This window comes from Macrobrachium nipponense, chromosome 13 (assembly GCF_015104395.2).
Source record: "Macrobrachium nipponense isolate FS-2020 chromosome 13, ASM1510439v2, whole genome shotgun sequence".
In the NCBI taxonomy this organism is placed as follows: Eukaryota; Metazoa; Arthropoda; class Malacostraca; order Decapoda; family Palaemonidae; genus Macrobrachium; species Macrobrachium nipponense.
The window spans coordinates 33,783,844-33,806,803 of NC_087206.1; the positions used below are offsets into that span (position 1 = coordinate 33,783,844).

General features: G+C 42.9%; 1 protein-coding gene across 6 annotated transcripts in view; it reads right to left on the bottom strand.

Annotated features, from left to right (window-relative positions):
- The window catches only part of LOC135225729 (prostaglandin reductase 1-like), a 394,759-nt gene that overhangs the window by 260,892 nt on the left and 110,907 nt on the right, over nt 1-22,960 (bottom strand). For all 6 annotated transcript variants that reach the window (XR_010317076.1, XR_010317074.1, XR_010317073.1 and 3 more), the window contains one exon: nt 13,971-14,088. Coding sequence is in view for 2 of the 6 variants with exons in the window: in XM_064265110.1 (XP_064121180.1) it covers nt 13,971-14,076 (106 nt within the window). In the remaining 4 variants the exon portion in view is untranslated. The remainder of the gene's footprint in view (nt 1-13,970; nt 14,089-22,960) is intronic.

Here is a 22,960-nt window from a genome sequence, read left to right on the forward strand (position 1 = left end):
CTGGTTCCAAAAACTGAGGGTCTTGCGTCTTCTTGGCCAAAGCCCCAAGGGACCAATCTAGGAAGTTAAAAACTTCCAAGACATGGAATATTCCCTTGAGGAGATGGTCCATTTCTGACATTGTCCAGCTTGTTTTGGCCGATGGAAGTGCATGTCTCCTTGCCGAATCCACCAAGGTCGAGAAGTCCGCTTCAGCAGATGAGGGAAGAGAAAGTCCCGTAGATTCTCCTGTGCTATACCAAATCCCTCTCCTTCCTGATAGCCTGGAAGGGGGACAGGTAAACACAGTCTTTCCCGCCTCCTCCTTGGTTTTAAGCCAATTTCCGACCGACTGCAAAGCCCTCTTCATTGATATGGTCGGTTGCATCTTCAAGAAAGAGGAAGACTTTGCAGCCTTCGTACTTGAAAATAAAGACCTAGGAGAAGGAGGGGCAGCAGGACTCAGAGACTCCCCAAATTCTTTTAACAAGAGGGCTGTTAATGTCTTATAATCTGTAAGACCTGCCCCCTTGTTTTCTTCAGAGTCCGAGACATCTTCCAATTCTGGTTGAGTTCTATTCGGAGATGAGTGTGCGACCGGAGGACTCCTCTCTCGGGAATGTAAAGGGCTTGTAGCAACACCGACTGCAACCTGACAAGGGCTACGGCCGCCTGTGCGGCACCTTGAGTCTCTGTCAGGAGAAGGCCGATGTTGTTCATTTACACTAAGGCCTTCCTGACAAGGACGACGGTCGCCTGTGCGACACCTTTCGTCCTTACCAGAAGAAGTCCTTAAATGTCTTTCCCTTTTTCCATGATCAATTCCTTCCCGACAGGGGCTATGATCGCCTGTGCGACACCTTGAGACCCTGTCAGGGGAAAATTGATCTTGAGAAAAATCCCACAGAGGAGCCTCCAAGTCCGCTTCAAACTCCGATAACTCGTCTGAATCATATCCTGGATTGTATAAATCCTTGCGCCTGCCTGTCATATGATGGATGTCAGGCGCTCGATATTTGGAAACAGGCTTAGGCTCTTATGGCGCTTTATGCCTGGCTTCAGGCGCTCCAGGCGCTTTGTTTCTTATTTCAGGCGCTCTAGGCGCTTTGCGTCTTGTTTCAGGATCCTCAGGCTTTCCAGGCGCCTTGCGCCTCCGTTCAGGCGCTTCAGGCGCTTTGCGCCTCGTTTCAGGCTCCTCAGGCTCTCCAGGCACTTTGCTTCTCCTTTCAGAAGCTTGAGGCTCTCCAGGCGCTTTGCGCCTCATTTCAGGCGCCTCAGGCCCTCCAGGCGCTCTACTTGTCCTATCAGACGCTCCAGGCTCTCCAGGAGTTTTGCGTTTCCTTTCAGCCGCTTCAGGCTCTTCAGGCGCCTTATTTGAGGAGCTTTACGCCTCATTTCAGGCGCTCCAGGCGCTTTGCGCCTCGCTCCAGAAGTTTCAGGAGCTTCAGCCACTTTGCGCCTCATTTCAGGCTCTTCAGGCGCTTTGCGCCTCATATCAGGAGTTCGTCCGATTTCGGGAGTTTCAAATTTCCGCCTCGATTCAGACACCTCAGGCGCTTTCCTTCTAGTAGGAGATTTATATAGATATCTATATGTATCTTCTCGCCTTGACGGCGTTTTGCGCCTGACAGTAGCCTGACGTCTGGCTGGCGCCAGGCTCCTGGCAGGCGCCTCGTCCGAGCTCTCAGAGAGTTCTAAAGGACGGGATCTCTTGATCGGAAGAAATCTATCCTTCCTTCTAGGAGGATCTGATTTAAGAACTCCTACTAGCGAAGATATCTGTTTTTGCATATTCTCCAAAATCTTCGTAGCTACGTCCTTCTTTCCAATTTCCGACGAAGGAGAAGGAGCTTCTGAATAAACCTCCTTCCTTCTCTTTTCCGGAGGATATTCTTCCGGAAATTCTTCAGGGCTTGAATAAAATGACGGAGACTTCCAAGATCTCTTCGAAGGTCTCGACAATCTATCTGAACTCCATCCTTTTTTAGATGAGGAATCAGACGAAGAAAAACACTGTTTAAGGACGTCTTTCCAACGACTATCCTTGGCAGCCCGGGACGTAACTACGGGATCTGCAGAGGGGACGCCTGACCGGTGGGGATTCTTTGAAACCTCCCTGCAGCTTTCGACATTTCTTCTCCACTGGGCTTGGGAGCTTGAAAGAGGTCTAGGCCTGGGTGCGAGACAGAGCCGATCAGACGCACCCTCCACTTCACTGGAAACACTTTCACTGCACTTACCTTCCAGTTCCTTAATTTTTTGTTCCATATGCTTAAGCGAAGCTTTCAGACTCACAATTTCAGATGTTGAGCTTGCCGAGTCAGATAATCAGGAAGGTAAAGCTGTATGGGAGGAAACAATTGGGTTAGCAATAGGCAATAGTCCGCTAACTGGCTCGTTAGAGACCGACCTACTTACACTTTTGGAAGAGGCTTTTCTAGCCCTATCTCTCTCCAACTTTCTTAAGTAGGAATCAAGCAACTTCCATTCCTCCTCATTCAAATCCTTGCACTCATCACATGTATTCAATTGCGAGCATACATTCCCTCTACAATTTTTACATACATTCCCTCTACAATTTTTACAAGTGGTGTGAGGATCCACCGAAGCTTTCGGTAGTCTCACATAACAACTCTCATTCACACACACTCTGAACGAAATCAAAACGTCAGACATTATGATAAATTCCAAATCCAAAATCCAAAAACAGTCCACAATAGCGTATGCCAAACCAAAGATCCAATACGTCACCAAATAGCAGTCCAAAAGATCAACGGCGTAATGAAATTCGAAAATCAAGTTAGGAGGAACTAGCAAACGATGTTACTAGTATCCGCGACAGAGAAAATCTGGCTCAAAATGGTAATCCACAAAGCCGCAGCAGGCGGCGGGATCACCTGACCTACCAGTAGTGTGTGCCGCGAAATTTGAATTTCTGTCGGGGACGACGGAGTCTATAGCTAAGTATATATCTGACAGGGAAGTTGAATGTATGAAATTCTGTTTTTTTTATAAATTTCATTATAAAAGTTACTTTTAGCAATAAAACTTTAAAAAAACATACAGTCATACCCCTACATACGAAAGTCCCTACGTACAAAAAATGATAAATTTTCTAAGACAATTTGTATTTTTCATAGCTACAAACCTGAGGTCTTAACAATAAGATAATTTCTAGCACCTAGCTGGATCCGGTTAAAAAGCCGATGAAAGCAAGGAATCTTGTGATATCTGGCAACGCATGCATAGATCGGGTGAAGAATGGTCAAAGACCATTCACCTACGACAACGCGTCAGTCTTTCCCAACTCAGGATGACTTAACAAATAGAGGGGTGGCTAGAGGTGGGCAGTATAATGTTAAGACCTCAGGTTTGTAGCTATGAAAAATACAAATTGTCTTAGAATATTGTCATTTGTTCATATGCGAAAAACCTTCGGTCTTAACAATAGGATAGACTCATACTTGGAAGGAAGTACAAAACAACCTAAACTGGCTGGGGGCCTGCCACCTACCCACCAGTCCAGCTTTCAGAAGAAATGACTTGTGAAGAGGGACTGAAGCCCATTGAGAAGCTAGATAAATTGATATCTAACCACTCAAAAACCGAGTGACGTACAATAATATATGGGATAACCATTGTATTGGGAACCAGAGAGAAACTTTGACTGTCCAATAACAAACCAAGACACCAGGGTTTGTATTACTCCCAACTCCTCCTTGCCAAGAAGTGGAGCATATGCTACCAAATAGCAGGCAAGATATTTGTATATTGCACGACCACACTACCAGTATGACTACCTTCCTCACCTGTATCAGACCAGTCCAGCAAATGACGTGTCTTTTCCTTAAACTGCCCGAAGGAAGAAGGAAAGGTACAAGAGAAAGAAGGAGACCAGCCAACTCACTCATTCTCTCATCCACACAACCATCTTAGGTAAAATACAAAGGTGCCCTGTTAAGGGCAACTATGAGTTACACAACCTGTTGGCCAGCCACCACAGGACCCAGAGAAAACGTGTCCGTAGATCTGTGGGCAACATCCTTAATATAGGAGGTGAACGTGGACTGGTGTAACCAAGTACCAGCGCTCAGCAGTCATACCTAACCCATCAGCTCCACTTTCGTTCTCGCCTATCTGACTGTTACGAGTACTTTGCCTTAACCTAGCAATTTCCAACTCAATTTCTCTCTTTCTTCCTGCTCATGCATACGTTCTTTCTCTCTTTCTTCCTGCTGCATTACCAACATTTCTCTCTTGCTGTATTTTCATTAATTCTCTCTCTTGCTGCATTTTCATTGCTTATCTCTCTTTCTCTTGCTGCATTTTCATTGCTTCTCTCACTTGCTGCATTTCTCTCTCAGTTGCTCTTTCCTCTCTCTCAGCCACTCTTTCATCTCTCTCATACTTTTCTCTTTCTTTCTTTTGAACATACTCATGGAGATCATTCCCCTCTAGACCTAGAGGCTTACCCAACTCGATAAACTCTTTCACCATCTCACTCATTCTGGTTCATTCTATATTCTCCCTGTTTCAAACTATTAAGTGTGCCGAATAGCCTAGCAAGGTTGCCACTATGTTACGCACCCCGAGAGGCCCGCTACAGATTCGATACTATAATAAACAAAAAGATTTAACACCAACAGTTGAAACTGGGGATACGAATATAGAAGGAAACACAAACAGAACTAAGGTTTATTTACAAGCTTACTAACAAAGATAAACACAGAATGGTTTCTCCTATTTACATAACAAAAGTAAAATCTTACAATGTGTGAACTGGGGAAACAGTGAGGTAATGAAAATACTTGCTCACCAGTTTTGCAGCTGTTGGAAATCAATGCTCGAAGTGATGGCTTCACAAAAGGAGAACTGTAACTTCAGACGTCATCTTGACTCCGTATTGCAGAAAACAATATCTGTTCTTGATACTCGAAGGGCAGGAACTCCTTGAAACCTCTTGTAGAACTTTTTTTCTCTGAAGGCTTGCTCAACGTCGAAATATCTCAGTTGTCCACTCCCTGACGACAACTTGACCAGACTCCGATCAAACTCTCGTGTGCCTTCCTCCTCTCTTATCCTTCGTCTGTTCCTTCTTCTCTTATCTCTCTCTGATGATCTCTCACTGATGATCTGATGATCTCTGCTGGTCTCTCACTGATGATCTGGTCTCTCCTACTTTGTCAGTCGTATATATAAGGCAATCTGGGGGCGGGGCCTACCAGCGAACGTCACAGGCTCCCGAGATAACAAGAACGTCTTGGAAGGATCTTGACGAAATATTGGATCATATTTCGCGGCATGTTCTGACGTCACGTCAGCGCCTGTTGAGTTTCTGTGACACACCTGGGGATTCTCGAAACATCATGAGAACAGGCACCTCCAACACATGCGCGAATGCCTCCTTGCAGCCGAACTTCTCGAAGAAGATGCGTTTTCCTTTCCTTTAAAATGTAATTCCTTGCTATAAAAGTGAATACCATGACAATGGGTCTCCCCCAAATCTGGAGAAGCTTGTCTGCCACCACTTGATGAAGGGACCGCTCTGTGCCTAGGATCTGATCCCAGTGACTGAGTTTGTCTGCGACCACATTCCGTTTCCCTGGGATATACCTGGCTGAGAGCTCTACTGAATTGCTGACCGCCCACTAATGAAACTCGACGATCAAGGCGTGAAGTTGATGTGAAACCAGGCCTCCCTGTTTGTTCACATAGGCTACCACTGTGGTGTTGTCCGACATGAGAACGACAGAATGATCCTCTACCTTCCCCCGAAACTCCTTCAGACCCAGGAAAGCCGCCTTCAATTCCAAGACGTTGATATGTTGCTGCTTGTCCTCCAAACTCCAAACGCCTGAAGCAATGAGGCTGCCTAAGTGCGCACCCCAACCCACGAGGGAGGCGTCCAAGAACAGAAGGAAATCCGGTGGGAGAGAACGCAGAGGGACATCCTTCAACAGATTCTGGTCGTCCAACCACCAACAAAGCTCTTCTCTCACTTCCAGAGACAGAGGAACCATAAAAAGAGGAGAGTCCCTGCCGGAGACCAGGATTCTCTCAGTCTCCATCGCAGAGACCGAAGATGAAGACGCCCATGAGGGACCAGCTTCTCCAGGGAAGATAACACTCCCAGAAGAATCTGCCACTGATGAGCTGACTAATGTGACTTTGACAGGAAGTTGCATGCTACCGCCCACAACTTCTCCAATCTCTGATCCAACGAGAAAACTTTAACCACTGTCGTATCGATGACCATGCCCAGGTAGAGAATCCTTTGAGTGGGTACGAGGTTAGACTTTTCCTGGTTGACTAATATGCCCAGGTCCAGACAGAACCAAAGTAGACGATCCCTGTCCTGCAGCAGCTTCGCCCTGGAAACTGCCAAGACTAACCAATCGTCGAGGTACCTCAGCAAATGGAACCCCAGAGAAGACCCTTATGAATACTTGAGGGGCTTTCATCAGCCCGAAGCACAAGACTTTGAACTCGAAGATCTTATCCTCAAGAGAGAAGTGAAGGAACTTCCTGGACGTGGGATGAACAAGGATTTGAAGTATGCGTCTCTTAAGTCTATCGACAGCATCCGAAGAGCCAAGAACTTCAGAGAATCTGGAGGATATACCTTCCTGAGCTGTGGCTTGTCCGACAGAGGAGGAGAGAAGTCGAATGGTAATAGGTAACCCACCCGAAGGACATCTACCACCCATTTCTCTGCCCCTTAACTCTGCCACTTGGCCCAATGGCCAGCCAAGCAACACTCCCCCCCCCCCCACCCCCACAACCTGTGGCGCAGGAGAGGGAGAGGCGCCTAACCTACCAACGGCCCCCTTTACCTCTGCCCCTTGGGCCCCTTCTTGGCTTAAAGGAACGAGACCGAAAGGGGCGTTGATCTTCAGACTTAGGCTGTGTCGAACGGGAAGGCCCTGCCTAACTCAAGGTCCTCGATGGCCTACCAGGCGACGATCTCCTCGACTGCTGCTGGACCGGGGGAGGGGGAGGAGGAGGAGGAGGAGCCGGACGTCTCCGAGGATGAGACTCCGACTTAGACACGGCCTGGTGCACCAGTCAGTCTTTGGGGTCAGCCCGGCGCTGGTCTATCGCATTTTTGAGTTCTGTCCAAGGAAACAAAAATTGGGACTCCAACACATCTCCGTTCCTCAATGCCAGAAAGACTCTGTGTCGAGCGATCTCTCCATCCTAGAAAAAGCTGCGTCCTTCCTAATCAGAAGAAGATTAGCCCATAAATTGGCACTGAGGTGAGCCAAATATGAAAACGCCTTGCCCCCGACTGCAACAGACTGGCAAGTGAGGCGGCACTCGCCAACCCTTCCGGGGGCCTGTCGGAAGCTGTCTCGGCAATAACCACAGACCAGAGGTCCAGCCAAGAAACTGTCTGCAACATGGAGGACGCCGTAGATTCCAAGGCCGAGGCATCTTGTGGAGACAAGGACAAAGCCACTGACCTTATCTGTTCCAAAGTCAAACCCGGCTTCAGGCGAATGACGTCTGGGTTAAGGTGGCGTGACAACAAAAATGCAGAGCTCGTAGCATAGTACTTCCTATGTCTCGTGAGAGGCGGGGGTAGTAGTTTGGTAGAGCCTCTAGAGCGAAGCGACCCGTCCTGGTCAGAAACCGAGGCGTTAACCTTCTGCAAGACCAACTACTTCCTATGTCTCGTGAGAGGCGGGGGTAGTAGTTTGGTAGAGCCTCTAGAGCGAAGCGACCCGTCCTGGTCAGAAACCGAGGCGTTAACCTTCTGCAAGACCAACTGAACGTGCCCCGACAAAAGAAAGCTGAAGAGATGATTTAAGGTCCTGAGTAGCTCCCACCAAGGCTTCCAAGCAAGAAGGAGTGTAAGACAACCGAGCCCGAGTCCTACTTTCCAAATTGTTAAACCCACGAATGAGATCAACAACTTCCGAAAAGTAAGACAGAAACTCCTGCATGTCTCCCTCCTCCTGCTCCAGCACTGGAGACCGACAACGAGAAGGGTGTGAAGGCTCTTCTAATACGCCTTCTCCACCAAAATTAACGGAAGGGTTAAATGCCAAACAGTCCAAAACTCCTACTAACCTGTCTGGGCTGGGTCCAAGTGTCAGCCTCCAAGACGGACCCACTGTAACACTAGGAACATCACTTACCTCAACAGATGACTCCACATGTCCATGAATGGTCACGGGTGTGGCGGACATACGTACGTGAGATGGGGGGGAAATTGGAACACTCGAGATTGACGGAGAATCCGTTAGAGTCGAACTCTTGGAAGCACCAGTGAGAGAGGCAGGCAAACACTCCAGCTGCACCAACTCTGTGCTCACTACCTTCGACCTCTTGACAGGCGCCTTCAGATCTTTACTGCGACAAATAGGCCTTGGAGAAGAAGGAACACTAACATCACGTGCATGGTTTGTTTGTATGGTGTTTTTACGTTGCATGGAACCAGTGGTTATTCAGCAACGGGACCAACGGCTTTTCGTGACTTCCGAACCACATCACGTGCATGGGCAGGGGAGGTTGCAACATGCTCGGGTTGTGCCAGGACAGGGGGGGGTGAGGGTGTTGCATGTTCAAGATTCGAGGCAGAGAATGAAGCAACCCCTGCAGAACGCACACCACAAACACTGCCTGAAACCACAGCACTATCAGGAACACATCCATGTTGTTCCTCCCTCGAAGGCGAAGGAAGGGCAAAGTCCTTAGCCTTCCAACGCTTGATACGCCGACGAGGCATAGAGGAGGAAGAGTGAGAGGAAGACAGCACTAGTTTCTTATGCACACTCTTCTTGGGAGGCGGGGACGAAGCAACACGTTTCCTACCAGTCCTCCCAACCGATAAGGCAGCCAACTTCACATCCAATACAGAGTCCAACCTCTGAAGCACTGCCTGGCATATGACCTCAGACTGATGTGACAGAGAAGGCTCCAAAGATAAGGAAGGGAGATGTTGCGAACTGGGCAGCAGTGATGACGTCACGGCTGAGCAAGGCGGATCAGAGAAGACGACTGGGAGAGACGTCATCAATGTGAGTGACGTCACAAGCAGCGGTGACGTCACGGCTTCCCCTCGGTGCGAGGGGGTAACATACGCCACTGGCGGTGTAGTGAGTTGAAAGTGAGACTCAAAGGTTATCTGAATTTTTATTTTGTTAATTTTCTGTTTAAAAAAATTTGGTTTTGTTGTACATGATGAGTGTCAGTATTTCATTCCACTGCTAATTGTCAATTGGTTTTTCCCCACAGGTGTAGAAGCTTGCCATTCAGGTGAGCTTCCTATTCAGGAGCTGGAAATTTGAAACTTGGACTGAATATTTTGAGTCATTTAACTTGATATGTCATTTAACTTAATATGTCATAAACCTGAGTCATTTAACTTGATACGCCAAAAACCTGAGTCATTTAACTTGATATGTCATAAACCGGAGTCATTTAACTTGATATGTCATAAACCTGAGTCTAACCTGTATGTCATAAACCGGAGACATTCAATTTTAAATGTTCTAGAAGAAAGTTCTTGAGCAAGTAATGGTTGTTTAAATGTTGTGCACCAGTGTTACGTTTCGTTAATTATTGAACCTTATTGAGTTTTGTTTCATTTGTTTAATAAAGAACCATTTTATACAGAAGATTTCTCTTGTACAATAATACTCTCCTTGTTTTAAAATAAGTCCTTTTTTTATTTTTTGTTGAGAGAAATTAAATTACTTTTCCACTCTGGTTTTCATGGCTTAACAAATTGTAACAGACCATATTTTACCAAAACTACCATTTAGGATCATACTGAAAATCTTAGGGGACTCTTGGGCCAGTTTAATCCCGAAATCTAACCCAATTTATTGGGGCTCTTCAAGCTGGTGCCCAGAAAACTGAAAACTGTGACAAGTATGCTGTGAACAGACGAACCGGCAGGAACTAGGCAACAGTACTATACGGCATCTTGTTACTTCAGCGGAGGAATACACAAAGATGGACCCCATGACATCGTCAACGGGGCTGACTCGAAGCAGCGGTAGACACTGGCAGAGCAATACAAGATGGCCGACTGCTGCTACCCACGAAGACGAGGCTGGGAGGAGGGGGGATGGCCTGGCCAGACCGGGAAGGGGGGTGCGAGCCTCCACAAAATGTGCTAGCAACCCCTCCAAGGACGGGGTACCCCCTAGCCCAAGCGTCTTCCAAATCGTTGCTATCTGGACACCTCTGACCCTGGAAGAGAAAAGATTGATGAAAAAACCTCACCCTTCTCGGGAACCAAATAAACTCCCGAGGAAGAGGGGGCTACATTACAAATATTACCCTGGCGACCTCCCGATTCGAAAAATCGATGGAAGAAAAGGAAGGAGTTGCAGGGACAACGCTACTATGGGAGTTGACTACTGCGGGAGACAACACATCGGGAATAGGAGCAAAATCTTCCCAAGTAGGAAGAGTCAGAACCCTCCAATCTCCCCTCTTACCATAAAACGACCTCCTCTGTTTCTTGGGCCATGCCTGGCATTCTGTGCAAGGATTCGTAATAATACAAAAATTCAAACGACACCTACTGCATGTGATGTGAGGGTCAGTCGCTGCTAAAGCCAAAAAATGAGAACACGGAAAATCAGGAACTCTGGGGCACATAAGCTGACGCCGATGAGCAGAAGCAGCCATAATACCAGGCAAAACCCCCACACACACTAAAAGAAATGAAACAAGCAATGAACCAGGAAAAGGCCAAAAGAGGTAAACACAACTCTCGCCCAGGCAGTCAAAGTAAAGACTGGCGTAGGTGCATGGTCCTTGACCACTCTTCACCCGATCTATGCATGCATTGCCAGATATTACAAGATTCCATCCTTTCATCTGCTTTTTAACCGGATCCAGCTAGACGCTAGAAATTATCCTATTGTTAAGACCGAAGGTTTGTTCGCATATGAACTAGAGTTGTAGAAGCCCTCTGATGTTATATCTTCTACTAACTCTACTGAGTTCTTGGCAATGAGAGCTGCAACTTCCTCAAAGAAGGTCGAAAACCTATCTGAGCCTGATGAATAGGCAATTGAGGCAATGGGCTTCTTGACTAAAGGAGGGTTTTTTCTGAAAGGGACAAAATAGCCCTCTTTGGGGACTAGAACAATCCACTGCTCTGGCCCCTTCTCTTTCCACCTCTCCAAAAACATATGGAGTCTGGCCCCAACTGGAGGACATGATCTTCATTTCCTGGGTGCAGTTTTAGTTGAGGACTTCTTAACACCTTCTTTACACTGTTGCATAGTACCGGGCACATGAGGGTAGTACGCACATACTACCAACCTTCCACTTCTCAGTTCTAGACCTTTTATGATTTGGTAATTTCGGTTGCAAGGGTTCGGAGCAAAACAAACATTATTAGAGTGCTTGAGAAGGTGGACACACTTCCAGGCATACAATGAAGCAAAACAAACATTATTCCTGCCTACCCAGATTCAGATATTTGGATAATTACATACTGTTTATACATATGTGCACACACACATTCATATACACACAGAAGTTGAAAACTAGTACTTTGAAACAATTGTAATCTCTCTCTGTAATGGATGAAAAAGTTACATAGCAACCCTAAACAACAGTAATCTCTCTCTGTAACAGATGAAAAAGAGTTACATGGCAACACTCACTCATGGTATCGAGTGTGGTGAATCGAGTTGAAGAAAAGTTGGGATAAAAATAAGATGTAACCAGAAACCATGTTAGTTTTTTTAGACATACAAGTGTGAAAATGTAAAAAATCTTACTGCACATGTACAAAACCATTTGTAATTTTGCTTTTTCTGTGCTTCTACAATTAACAAAAATTACAGGCAGTCTCCGGCTTACGATGGGGGTTCCGTTCTTGAAGCGTGTCGTAAGCCGAAAAACGTTGTAAGCCTGAAAATCGTCTAAAATCCTAAGAAAACCGTACTTTTAATGCTTTGGGTGTATTAAAAACTATGTAAACAGCATTTCTATTGCATTTTTCATAAAAAAAAAACTACAAATATTGATTATTTTGCATCTTTGGAGTCATATTTCTTCCGCCAGATTGGCATTGTAAGAGCCGTAACCCTGGAACATGCATTGTAAACCTGGAAATAATTTCTGATGAATATAATTGAAAAGCGGTGTAACCTCGGAATGTCGTAAGCCGGGGACTGCCTAATACGTATGATTGTCATAATTTGCCAAGGTTAACTAATGTCAGACATCGTCGGATACAAGTGAAGTTAAATTCAATAATTGAGACTATCTAAATTAACTGGATAATCATCTAAGAAAAACAGCAAAGAATTCAAATTCCAAACCAGCTACTGACCCACAACCTTGGCATAAGCCAGCAGAAACAAATTGAAGCACCTGGCTCAGTTATTCCTCTTTCTGAAAGTGGGCAGGGCCAAACTAAGAAAAATTGCTATAGCGAATTCCAAATTTAAGCTGCTGGTGCTAGAAACTAGCTATGTAATTACTCGGTAAATTACTTGTGTAAAATTCATTTTCAGCAGATTGAACTAGGCTATGCTAGGCTTTCAAACAAGATTGCCACACTTGTGGCCTATGTAACAATTCATATCCATCAGCTTGTGTGACTTCGGGTCATATCAAAGTTTCTTGGATTTTAGGAAGTGGGACTCACTGGAACACTGATTCCCAGGTTCCAACTTATCAAGCAGGGCAGGCATGATACAATTCTATGAAGGCTCATTCAGAGAGTCCATCACAACAGACTCCTCAAAGATATGGCTAAAAGGGAAGGAATGTAACAGTGCAGTGTACTAGGGCCAACATGTTTGAGCCCACAAATGACAATCCGTAACATAATACATAGAACACTCATACAGAATGCATTTATTAGCAATAGCAGCCACCACCGCTCTAGAAACTTCTAGGAGTTGCCTCATAGTCACTTCCAGGATAGTATTCCTGTCTTGCAACAAATGGGAACATAAAATATCCAAATGCAGTGCAAAGAATCCAGCATACATGCAATCAAGAAAGGACTTTAAATGTTTTAAAACTGTCTAAAGCATTTACTTATTCCTAAAAATTTTGAGTAATACATATGTATTGTGTTCTTCTAACTCCTTTACAAAATCTACAGCATTGATGGGTTTCCTGCCAACTAATGACTCCAAGAACAACCAAATCTGTTTGCTAATGCATTAACCTATTTTAACATTAAGGACATTATTGTTTCAAGGGTTCATGTACTGTATATTCTGTAAAACATACCATAATTTGACAAGGTCTTAAATAACGGTCAGAAATCCTTTTAATATTGTATTACACATTTTTAAAAGAATCAACTTACAGTACATATTTCATTACTATTGTTTTACACAAGCACAGAACACTCAGTCTTGCATTTTGAATGAATTCACTGTTCACAAATTACAAAGAACTGTTGCTCTGGAAAGTACAACAGTGAACACTAAGTATACCAGTACCTCTAAGTTCATAATGAAAAGTTAGCAGCCTGGTAAGTAGTGGTCTACAGGGTTCTTCATCTCGATTGTACCTAATCTCCATCACAGAGTTTTTAGCCTAAACATTCTTCTGCTTATGTATCATTTAAGCATCCTCATCTATTTTAATCCTTTACTTTTTACCAGAAAAATACTACAGCCTTTTCAACAAAAAATACTGCTGAAAAGCAACTCATAGCTGAAAGACAAACCAAATTACATTTAAAAAAATTGCCCAAATTACCAAGCACTGTTGCTCGGGAAAGCAAAACAGTAAACAGTAATTCTAAGTTCATAATGAATGAAAAGGAAGTTAAGCAACTCGGTAAGTAGTGGTCTACCTCGGGGTTCTTCATCTTAATTGTACTACATCTCTGTCACAAAGTTTTTGGCCTAAACATTCTTCTCCATATGATTTAAGCATCCTCATCATTTCATCCTTCGCTTCTAACCAAACAATATGCATTCTCCTCAACAAATAATACTGATGAAAACAAAATCATAGTTGGGAAAAAAACAAAAAAACAGACCTACCTCCATCCTCACAAGGCGGAAGCTGTTCCTCTTTTAGCGTAAAGTCATCTTTCCTAGGCAACCCCTCCGGTCTTCTTGTCAGATACCATACTCTACTAACAACCATTATTGCTCACTTCTGAAAATTATACACGAATTCATAAAACTCATTCCAAATTTAAATTGTGCAAATGTATTAACCAGACCACAAAAATCAAACTAGCTCTCGCAGTGACCAATTCTAAAGCAAGTCAGAATTACTTGTGTATCATTCCACTTGATATGGCGAATTCAATATTCACAAATAGGGCTTAATCTGCTTTAATTTGTTACAATCTATATATATAATAATATATTTTATTTCAGCCCAGGGCCATATACATGGAATATACAAAATACAGACAGTAACATACACAATCTAGATACACGAGACATGATAAAAAAAAAAAAGAAAATTAATAATCAGCACTTATCCACAAAATAGCTGAGGTAGCATAAAAGCTAGTAATCATAATACTGGTAATAACAGTAATAATATTGGTGAGAAAAAAAAAGCATTGAAAGTAATAACAGTTAGTGCACATATTATATAACTTAAATTTCAACTAGAGGCCTTAGTTGGTTACAGTAGTCAGGTCCAGAGGGCTAAATACAAAAATTGAATGTAAAAAAACTTTAACTTGATAGTAATCAGTAATAATGAAAAATTAAAATATCAGCAATAAATGTACTAATGACAAAATCTGCATATGACATCTTGCCAATACAGAGATTAAGTCCTTTAGGGGACAAAGGCCTCATTTTCCCATCTTTCCCACAATTTAGATCTTCTTCTTGCTTCACTCCTTAGGATGCTTTGTATGAGCGAGTTGTTGCTGTTTCTCATTCGGGTTACCAGACTGGACATTGTTCGCCTAACAATGATTTCTAAATTGTCCAGGTGGTTTTCTATGAACATCTGTGTGGCGGAGTGGTAGCGGGGAGTGTTTGTGAGCCATCTCAGAATGTCGTTGTGCACAACAGTGATGCGCCTCATGGTCCCTCGGGTATAGTTCGTCCAGAGGGAACACCCATAGATACTGTAGAAGTACAAGCGGAAGAGCAGCAGTTTCACATCTGTGTCAGAAGGCAAACCTCGAGTTGCACATAGTTTACTATGCCTCTGTTCAATGTCTGCCGTATCTTTCGAGTGAGGCGATCTCCGAAAGTGGCGACAGAAAACATGAACACATAACTTTACGAAAACACATTAAATATTTATGTCTTTTTATTTTTTATTTTTTTTTTCTTTTTTATACTTTACTTTTTTTACAAAATTGCAATTTCTTCACCACTTTCAACTTTCTGTTTTTTCGTATCACTTGGATCTTCCTGTTTACTTACTCCTACTAAAGGCCTCTTTAAAAAATAATTATCCAAGGAAGATTGCTTCTGCCTGCTTTTCACAATGTTCCTGAAACGACTCGGGCAAACGTTATCGAACTGCACAAGCATACGACCTGTGTAAACCTTTTCGGGGTGTCTTTTTTCTACAAATGATTGCACCTTATGAAAAGCAGCTAGAGCATCCTTAACTTCTGCCGTTGTCATAGGGTCGTCCTCCTCCTCCTCGCCGCTACTAGAGAACTCTTCTTGAACGACTGTCATGGTAATTGCTTTATAGCAAAGAATTATGAGTTAAAGGAAAGGAAAACGCATCTTCGGGAAGTTCTGCAGCATGGAGGCTTTCGCGCGTGTGTTGGAGGCGCCTGTTCTCATGATGGTTCTAGAATCGGCAGGAGTGTTGTGGAACTTGACAGGCGCCGATGTGACATGAGGAACGCCGCGATTTCTGATGCAATACTTTGTCGAGATTCTTCTAAGAAGTTCCAGTAATCTTGGGAGCCTGTGACGTTCCCTGGTAAGCCACGCCCCCAGGTTGCTGTATAATTACGACTGATGAAGTAGGAGGGAGCAGATCATCAGTAAGAGTCACAGATCAGATTATCAGTGAGAGCCCAGCAACAGAGATCACCTGTTAGAGATCAGAGATCAGAGATCATCCGAGAGAGATAAGAGAAGAAGGAACAGATGAAGGATCAGAGAGAAAAAGGCGCTCAAGAGTTGAATCGGGATCTGGTCAAGTCGTCCGGGAGTGGACGACCGAGGCATTTCGACGTAGAGCAAGACTTCAGAGAAGAAACGTTCCAAAAGAGGTTTTGAGGAGTTCCTATCCTTCAAGTATCAAGAGTAGACATTGTTTTCTGCAATACAGAGTCAAGTAGACGACAGAAGTTACAGTTCTCTTTTTGTGAAGCCATCGCTTCGAGCATTGATTTCCGTCAGCTGAAACTTGTCAGCAAGTATTTACATTGCCTCACTGTTCCCCCAGTTCATGCAGTGTGAGATTTTACTTGTGGTATGTAAATAGGAGACACCATTCTGCATTTATCTTTGTTAGTAAGCTTGTAAATAAACCTTTGTTGTGTTTGTGTATATTTCTATATTCGTATGCCCAGTTTCAACTGTTGGTGTTGAATTCTTTTTGTTTATTTTCATGTTGAACTTGGAGCAGACCTCTCTCGGGGTTCGTAACATTGTGGCGACCTTGCTTAGAATATTCGACACCATAACAGTTTGAAACAGGGAGAATATAGAAAGAGCCAGAATGAGTGAGATGGTGAAAGTTTATTGAGTCAGGTAAGCTCCTAGGTCTAGAGGGGAACGATCTCTAGGAGTATGTTGAAAGGAAAGAAAGGGAAAAGTATGAGAAAGATGAAAGAGCGGCTGAGAGAGAAGCTAGGAAAATGCAGCAAGATGTAGAAATGTTGGTAATGCAGCAGGAAGAGATTGATTGATTGATTGTGGGTTTTCTGGCGTCACAAATACCAGGGTCACCGACGCCGAACACTCAGTGTGATCTTTTAACTTTATTTAAAATCTTGTTTAATATATTATAAATTTTATTTTTTTAAGAGATACATATAAATTTGATTTAAAAAAAATAAAATAAATTTCTGATAAAAATAAGAATAAAATTCTGATCAAATAAAATTCTATAAAAAGAATTGTTAATTAATCTGAATATATAACAATGAAACATAAAAAAGGGGAAAAAAGTATATACTAAGACAGCACAGCTGTCAGATATATTTGAGAAGACCAGCTTCTTTGATAAGAGAGATAACGTTATTAACACACATGCTCTCTCCCAACAGTTTTGGCATGCTATAATTACCACCTGCTTTACTATTATAAGCTAAAACACGATTCCTAAGTTCCACTAGACTGGGACACTCAACCAGCAAATGCCTAACAGTCAGCGGAACTAAGCAATCGTCACAGAAGGGCTCATTCTCCCCATCCATCAGATAGCCGTGAGTTAAACACGTATGGCCAATACGTATCTACACAATACAACCTCCACTATTCCTTTGGTATTAGGTCATATTTCCAAGGGTGTGTCTGTCTAGTAATTTCTTTCATTTTGTTGGGGCCTACTCTGTCCCACTGAAGTGCCCATAAATGCTGGACAGATTTCCATATATCAAAGAATATATCACGATATGGAACAGGGCATTTTCTCAGTACCAAAGTTTGTGCTGCTGATTTGGCTAGCTTGTCTAGCTCTTTGTTTCCCGATATGTTCACATGGGCAGGAACCCAACAAAATGAAACAATGCTGCCTCTATTTTGGTGCAAGAAGATCCACTGCAAGATCTTCAACACCAAGGGATGATCAGTATTAAAGACTTCCAGGGACTGTAAGCCACTGTTGGAGTTACAAAATATTGTGTAGCTACACACTGGGAGTGTTACAATATGTTCCAGAGCTACTAAGATGCCATACAATTCAGCTGTAAAGTTTGAGGCAATAGATGGAAGTGCACCTCTTCGGTTAAAAGATTGGCTAAAAACTCCATATCCAACGCCCGCATTGGACTTGGAGCCATCAGTAAATATAAAACATGTATCTATATGCTCTGATACATGCTCTAAAAATATTACCCTCATTAGATTTATCCCTCTTTGCTCCATTGAAGTACCTGCAGAATTTCACATCAGGTAACCTCCAAACAGGAGTACTGGGATACACAAAGGGGATAATGGGAAATTGTTTAATATTTGTATCCTCTAAAATTTGTTTAATTCTATGTATAGCTAAAAGGAATGGGATACCTTGGATGACTTTCGTAAAAGCCGTTAAAAATATTTCTATTTGCCACAGCAAATGCCAGAGATTTGGGGAGTCTTTACACTCTAAACCAGTACCGAAGTATAATGATGACTGGCGATAGAGTTCAAGGGGCATCTCTCCTGCATCAACTAGCAAACTAGATATTGGTGATGAACGGAAAGCTCCTGTGGCTATACGAATACCTGAATGATGAACTGAATCTAAAATTTTTAAGTTAGATGAGGAAGCTGAAGAATATACTTCACAACCGTATGACAGCTTTGATAAGATTAGATTTATGAAGCTTTAGTAAAAGATTTCTATCAGCTCCCCAACTGGTGTGAGAAAGCACCTTCAAGATTTGCAGAGCTTCTAGGCAGATGGTGGAGGGTGTATCTCAACTGGCACTTCAATTTTTTCCAATTCCATACTAGGGCCTTTCTTGTTGGTTCTAGTGAACCTTGTCTTTACTTTCTCATCATCAATTGATTTAAGGTAAAGCAGTACATCCCGAGACCCAGAAGGTGTTTCCATTGCCAGCATTTTGGATGCACCCTACAATCATGCCGATCCAAATTGCAAGAAAATCCTGCAGTCTGTGTCAACTGTGGAGAGGATGAGCATGGTATGTGCTGCACCAGGGAACCTAAATGTGTTCACTTTGGTGAAGGACATGCATCATCGTCTCAGCAGTGTGATATATATTTACTCGAAAAGGAAATCCAAGCCATTAGAGTAATAGAAAGAACAACATTTAAGGAAGCACAAGAGAGAGAGCCAAAGCAAAGATTGTAAGACCCAGTCTTAATTTTGCTACTACAGTAGCAAAACTTAGACTGGGTCTTACAATCTTTGGCTCTCTCTCTTGTGCTTCCTTAAATGTTGTTCTTTCTATTACTCTAATGGCTTGGATTTCCTTTTCGAGTAAATATATATCACACTGCTGAGACGATGATGCATGTCCTTCACCAAAGTGAACACATTTAGGTTCCCTGGTGCAGCACATACCATGCTCATCCTCTCCACAGTTGACACAGACTGCAGGATTTTCTTGCAATTTGGATCGGCATGATTGTAGGGTGCATCCAAAATGCTGGCAATGGAAACACCTTCTGGGTCTCGGGATGTACTGCTTTACCTTAAACCTATACCAGGCTGCAAAGACATATTCCGGAAGTCTTAAGGTGTCAAAAGTTAATATTAAGGTAGACTGAGGTATTCTGTTATTATCAACCTTCTTTGACATCCTTTCCACCTTTATTACACCCTGGTCTTTTAATTCTGTTAAAAGTCTCTCCTCAGAGAAAGCCATCAACTGAGGGGCATAAATCAAGCCCTTGCTGGAGATCAGGCTGGAGTGGGGAGTGCAATCAACCGTAACTCCCGCAAGGTCTGACAATCCCATCAACTTAATACTTTCCTCTGGGGAGATGCTTTCTACAAATAGCATATTTCCATTCTGCTGTGTTATTTTTGGCTGTCTGCCACAACATTTCACTATTTCCCTGTGTACTTGAAAAATGTCTATATTGTCACCTTCAAGCTTCAAATTCAGGTATTTATTAAAGGAATTGGGTACAAAGACCCCAGGAGCTATTTCATAATCATTATTTTTCTTCATGGCAAATGGTTCCAGTGTGACAATACTGGAACCAGATGCTTTTTTTTTAGATTTCCTGGCTGTATTATACCTACTCGCATTCCTTTGGGTCGTCAAATGTGTCCGTCTGTCATTCGGCCCAGGGATACTAGTACATTGATCCTGGGGACCGACCATGAAAAATTGATGTTTGGGTTCTGTGGACAAGTCCTTCGATGAAAGCATAGGGTCGTCAACAGAAATAGGGGGGTTGCCATAGAACGTAAAATACATAGTTCATCCAGATATTCCCCATACCCACCATGGAGTCACACTTAGAGGACGGGTCATCCCTTTAATTAGGGTCGTCCTAGGGGAAATTACTGGATATACACCCTATCTCCACTGCTAAGGCGCCATGATGTCCGTCGAGATCAGACCCGGCATTGAGGATAGGGTTTGACATTAAACTTTCCCCTCGCTCGACCATGTCAGGTACTAGAGTTCTACGGGTGAGGTGGCATGCCGTCCATCCTCACCCTCCTTCAAATCCCAAGATTTAGACTAAATCATGTCCAAAACCAAGCCAATAGTCATCATCATAGAATCCATACCTTATAGGGGGAGGAAGGCAGAAAGATGAAATGTTTTTAGTAGAAGAAAAAGGGCTGACTTATTTCGTTGGATCAACAGCTGGGCACCAAGGCCCAGCAACACAGCAGTTCCCACCAGGTATCAGGGCCCAGCTGCTGAACCCTAAGCGCCCCATACAGGAAGAAAGAGAGAAAGAACGTATGCACGAGTTGGAAATTGCTCGGTTAAGACAAATTACTTGTAACAGTCGGACAGGCGAAAACGAAAACGGAGCTGATAGGTTAGGTATGAGTGCAGTGTTGAAATTAGTACCAAAGTTTGATGAGGAAGATGTTACGACATATTTCATGAATTGAGAAGTTAATGGAAAGAGTAGGTTCTCCTAAAGAAATGTGGACTTTATATTTACAGTCAGTTTTGAGTGGTAGAGCGCTTACTGTGTATAGTTGCATGTCTAAGGAGGAATGTGATGATTATGATATGGTGAAAGAAACTGTTCTTAGCGCATATAGGTTAGTACCGGAGGCGTACTGTAAGAAATTTAGAAATTTGAGAAAGGATGAAAATATTACGTATGTAGAATACAGTAAGAAGTTAGAAAAGCTGCTTTTTGATTGGTTAATTTCTGCTAAAGTTGAGGATTTTAATGGTTTGAAGAACTTAGTGTTGTTAGAAAACTTCAAAGATAATGTATCCCCTGAGATTAAGCTTTATATAGAATATAGGTGAGAAGTATCTTTCGCAGGAGCAACTAGGTTAGCTGACGAATATAGTCTAACTCATAATTTGAGTGTTAGTAAGAAACGAAATGATCCTTTGTCTGGTAGAGTACAAAGCAGTTAAGGTTTCAGTTCTAGTAATAGCAATGCGAGTAAAAGTGACTATTCCTGTTATACATGCGGAAAACCTGGTCATACGTCTAAGGTTTGTAAGAGTAAAGTGGCATCTAGTGGCTCAGAATTAACTTGTTTCCGATGTAATGGGAAAGGGCATTTAGCGAGAAATTGTGCAGTAGAAAGGAAGGACGTTAAGAAACCAGTGTCTCTAGTTAAGCTTTCGTCAAGTAGGAATGATGTGATGAGAGAAACTAGGAAATTTTTTGGTGAATTTCTTTCAGAAGGTGTAGTTTCCTCTCTTGGAGGAGTATTTTCGAGGAAAGTAGTCTTGCTTCGAGACACAGGAGGTGCTGTCTCACTGATAGGAGAGAGAATGTGCCAAACAGGGCAGAAATCAATTTGGAAGAAAAAGTCATGTTAGGTGGATTTCCTAACACTTGTGTTCTTTGTTCTTTGTTGAAGTTGAATTTAGAAAGTCAGGTAGTGTCAGGAGAAGTGAAACTTGCAGTTGTTGACAGTTTGCTCATTATATGGCGCTGACATTGTTGTCGGTAATGACTTGGCTTTATCCAAGAATGTGAATTCTGTTGTGAGGGATATTCCAGTGCCTGAAATGGTAGTAACTAGGTCGGTTTTAGATACAGACATGCACTACGGTCATAATTTGTTCATGGATTCGAACGGGTGTGATAGAGTTGGCGAGGTTGATCTTGGCATGAGTCTGGCTGAGAAACCTGACTCTATTGTTGACAGTGATAGCCAAACGGAAGGTGTAGCTGTCAAGGGTAACGTAGTAAATGTACCGGTATCTAGTACTAGTTACGGTGATGAATTAGGCATGAATAATGATGAGCTAGTCAAGTTTCAGAGAGGATGAGACACTAACCCGAATTTTTGAATGTGAGCTGGCTGATGATCTCGATGGTGTGTGTAAGGAAACTTTTTGTTTAAAGGACGAATTTTGTGTCGTTATGTTCATCCTAAGTCTGGTAGTAAAGGGGAAATCATCGAACAATTGGTGGTTCCTAAGAAGCTTTGTGAGCTAGTTTTGAAGTTAGCACATGACGAGCAAGGACATTTAGGAGTAAAAACTTTCAAGTGTATTAGTAGGGCGTACTTTTGGCCTAAAATGAAGAGTGACATAAAGAGGTATGTTTTAAGCTGTCATGAATGCCAAATTGCCGGGAAACCGAATCAAGTAATTCCCAGAGTTCCATTGTGTAATATTCCTTCAGTAGGCGAATCTTTTGAGAATGTATTTATCAATATGGTCGGACCTTTGTCTATAAGTAAGGGCAGAGAAGATTGCACAACTAATCTAGAGTATTATAAAAACAATTTAAGAGATGTTTGGCAACTAGCGAAGGAGAACGGAAGTGCGAGTGGAAGTCAAGGGGAAACTAAAGGGAAACATGATCTTAAGAGCAAAAAAAAAGAAGTTTGTGTGTAAGAGATAAAGTTTTAGTACTAGTCCAGAAAGAAGGTTCCGCTTTACCTTATAAGTTCGAAGATCCTTTTTCAGTGTTAGAGGAGAGGGGAAATATACATTATAGAATTAATATGGGTAAGAGTACAGCAAAGTCAATAAATGTAAACTTGCTTCAGAATTATAAAGAACGCCCCATACCTTGGCCACCGCCAGTGTTCTATGTGACAGTGTTACTGAGAAATTAGTTTTGAGAAAATGCAAGAGGTGTTTTAGCATTTCAAAGTTTTAATCAGAGTTCAGAAAATGGAAAAGTAAGAGGAAAGGATAATGTGATAGCTAATAGCCTCTCTAGAGTTTTCATAATGAGTAGCCTGATAACCGTTTCCTGTTTTGGCACGAGTGGGTAAGTGAATGGAG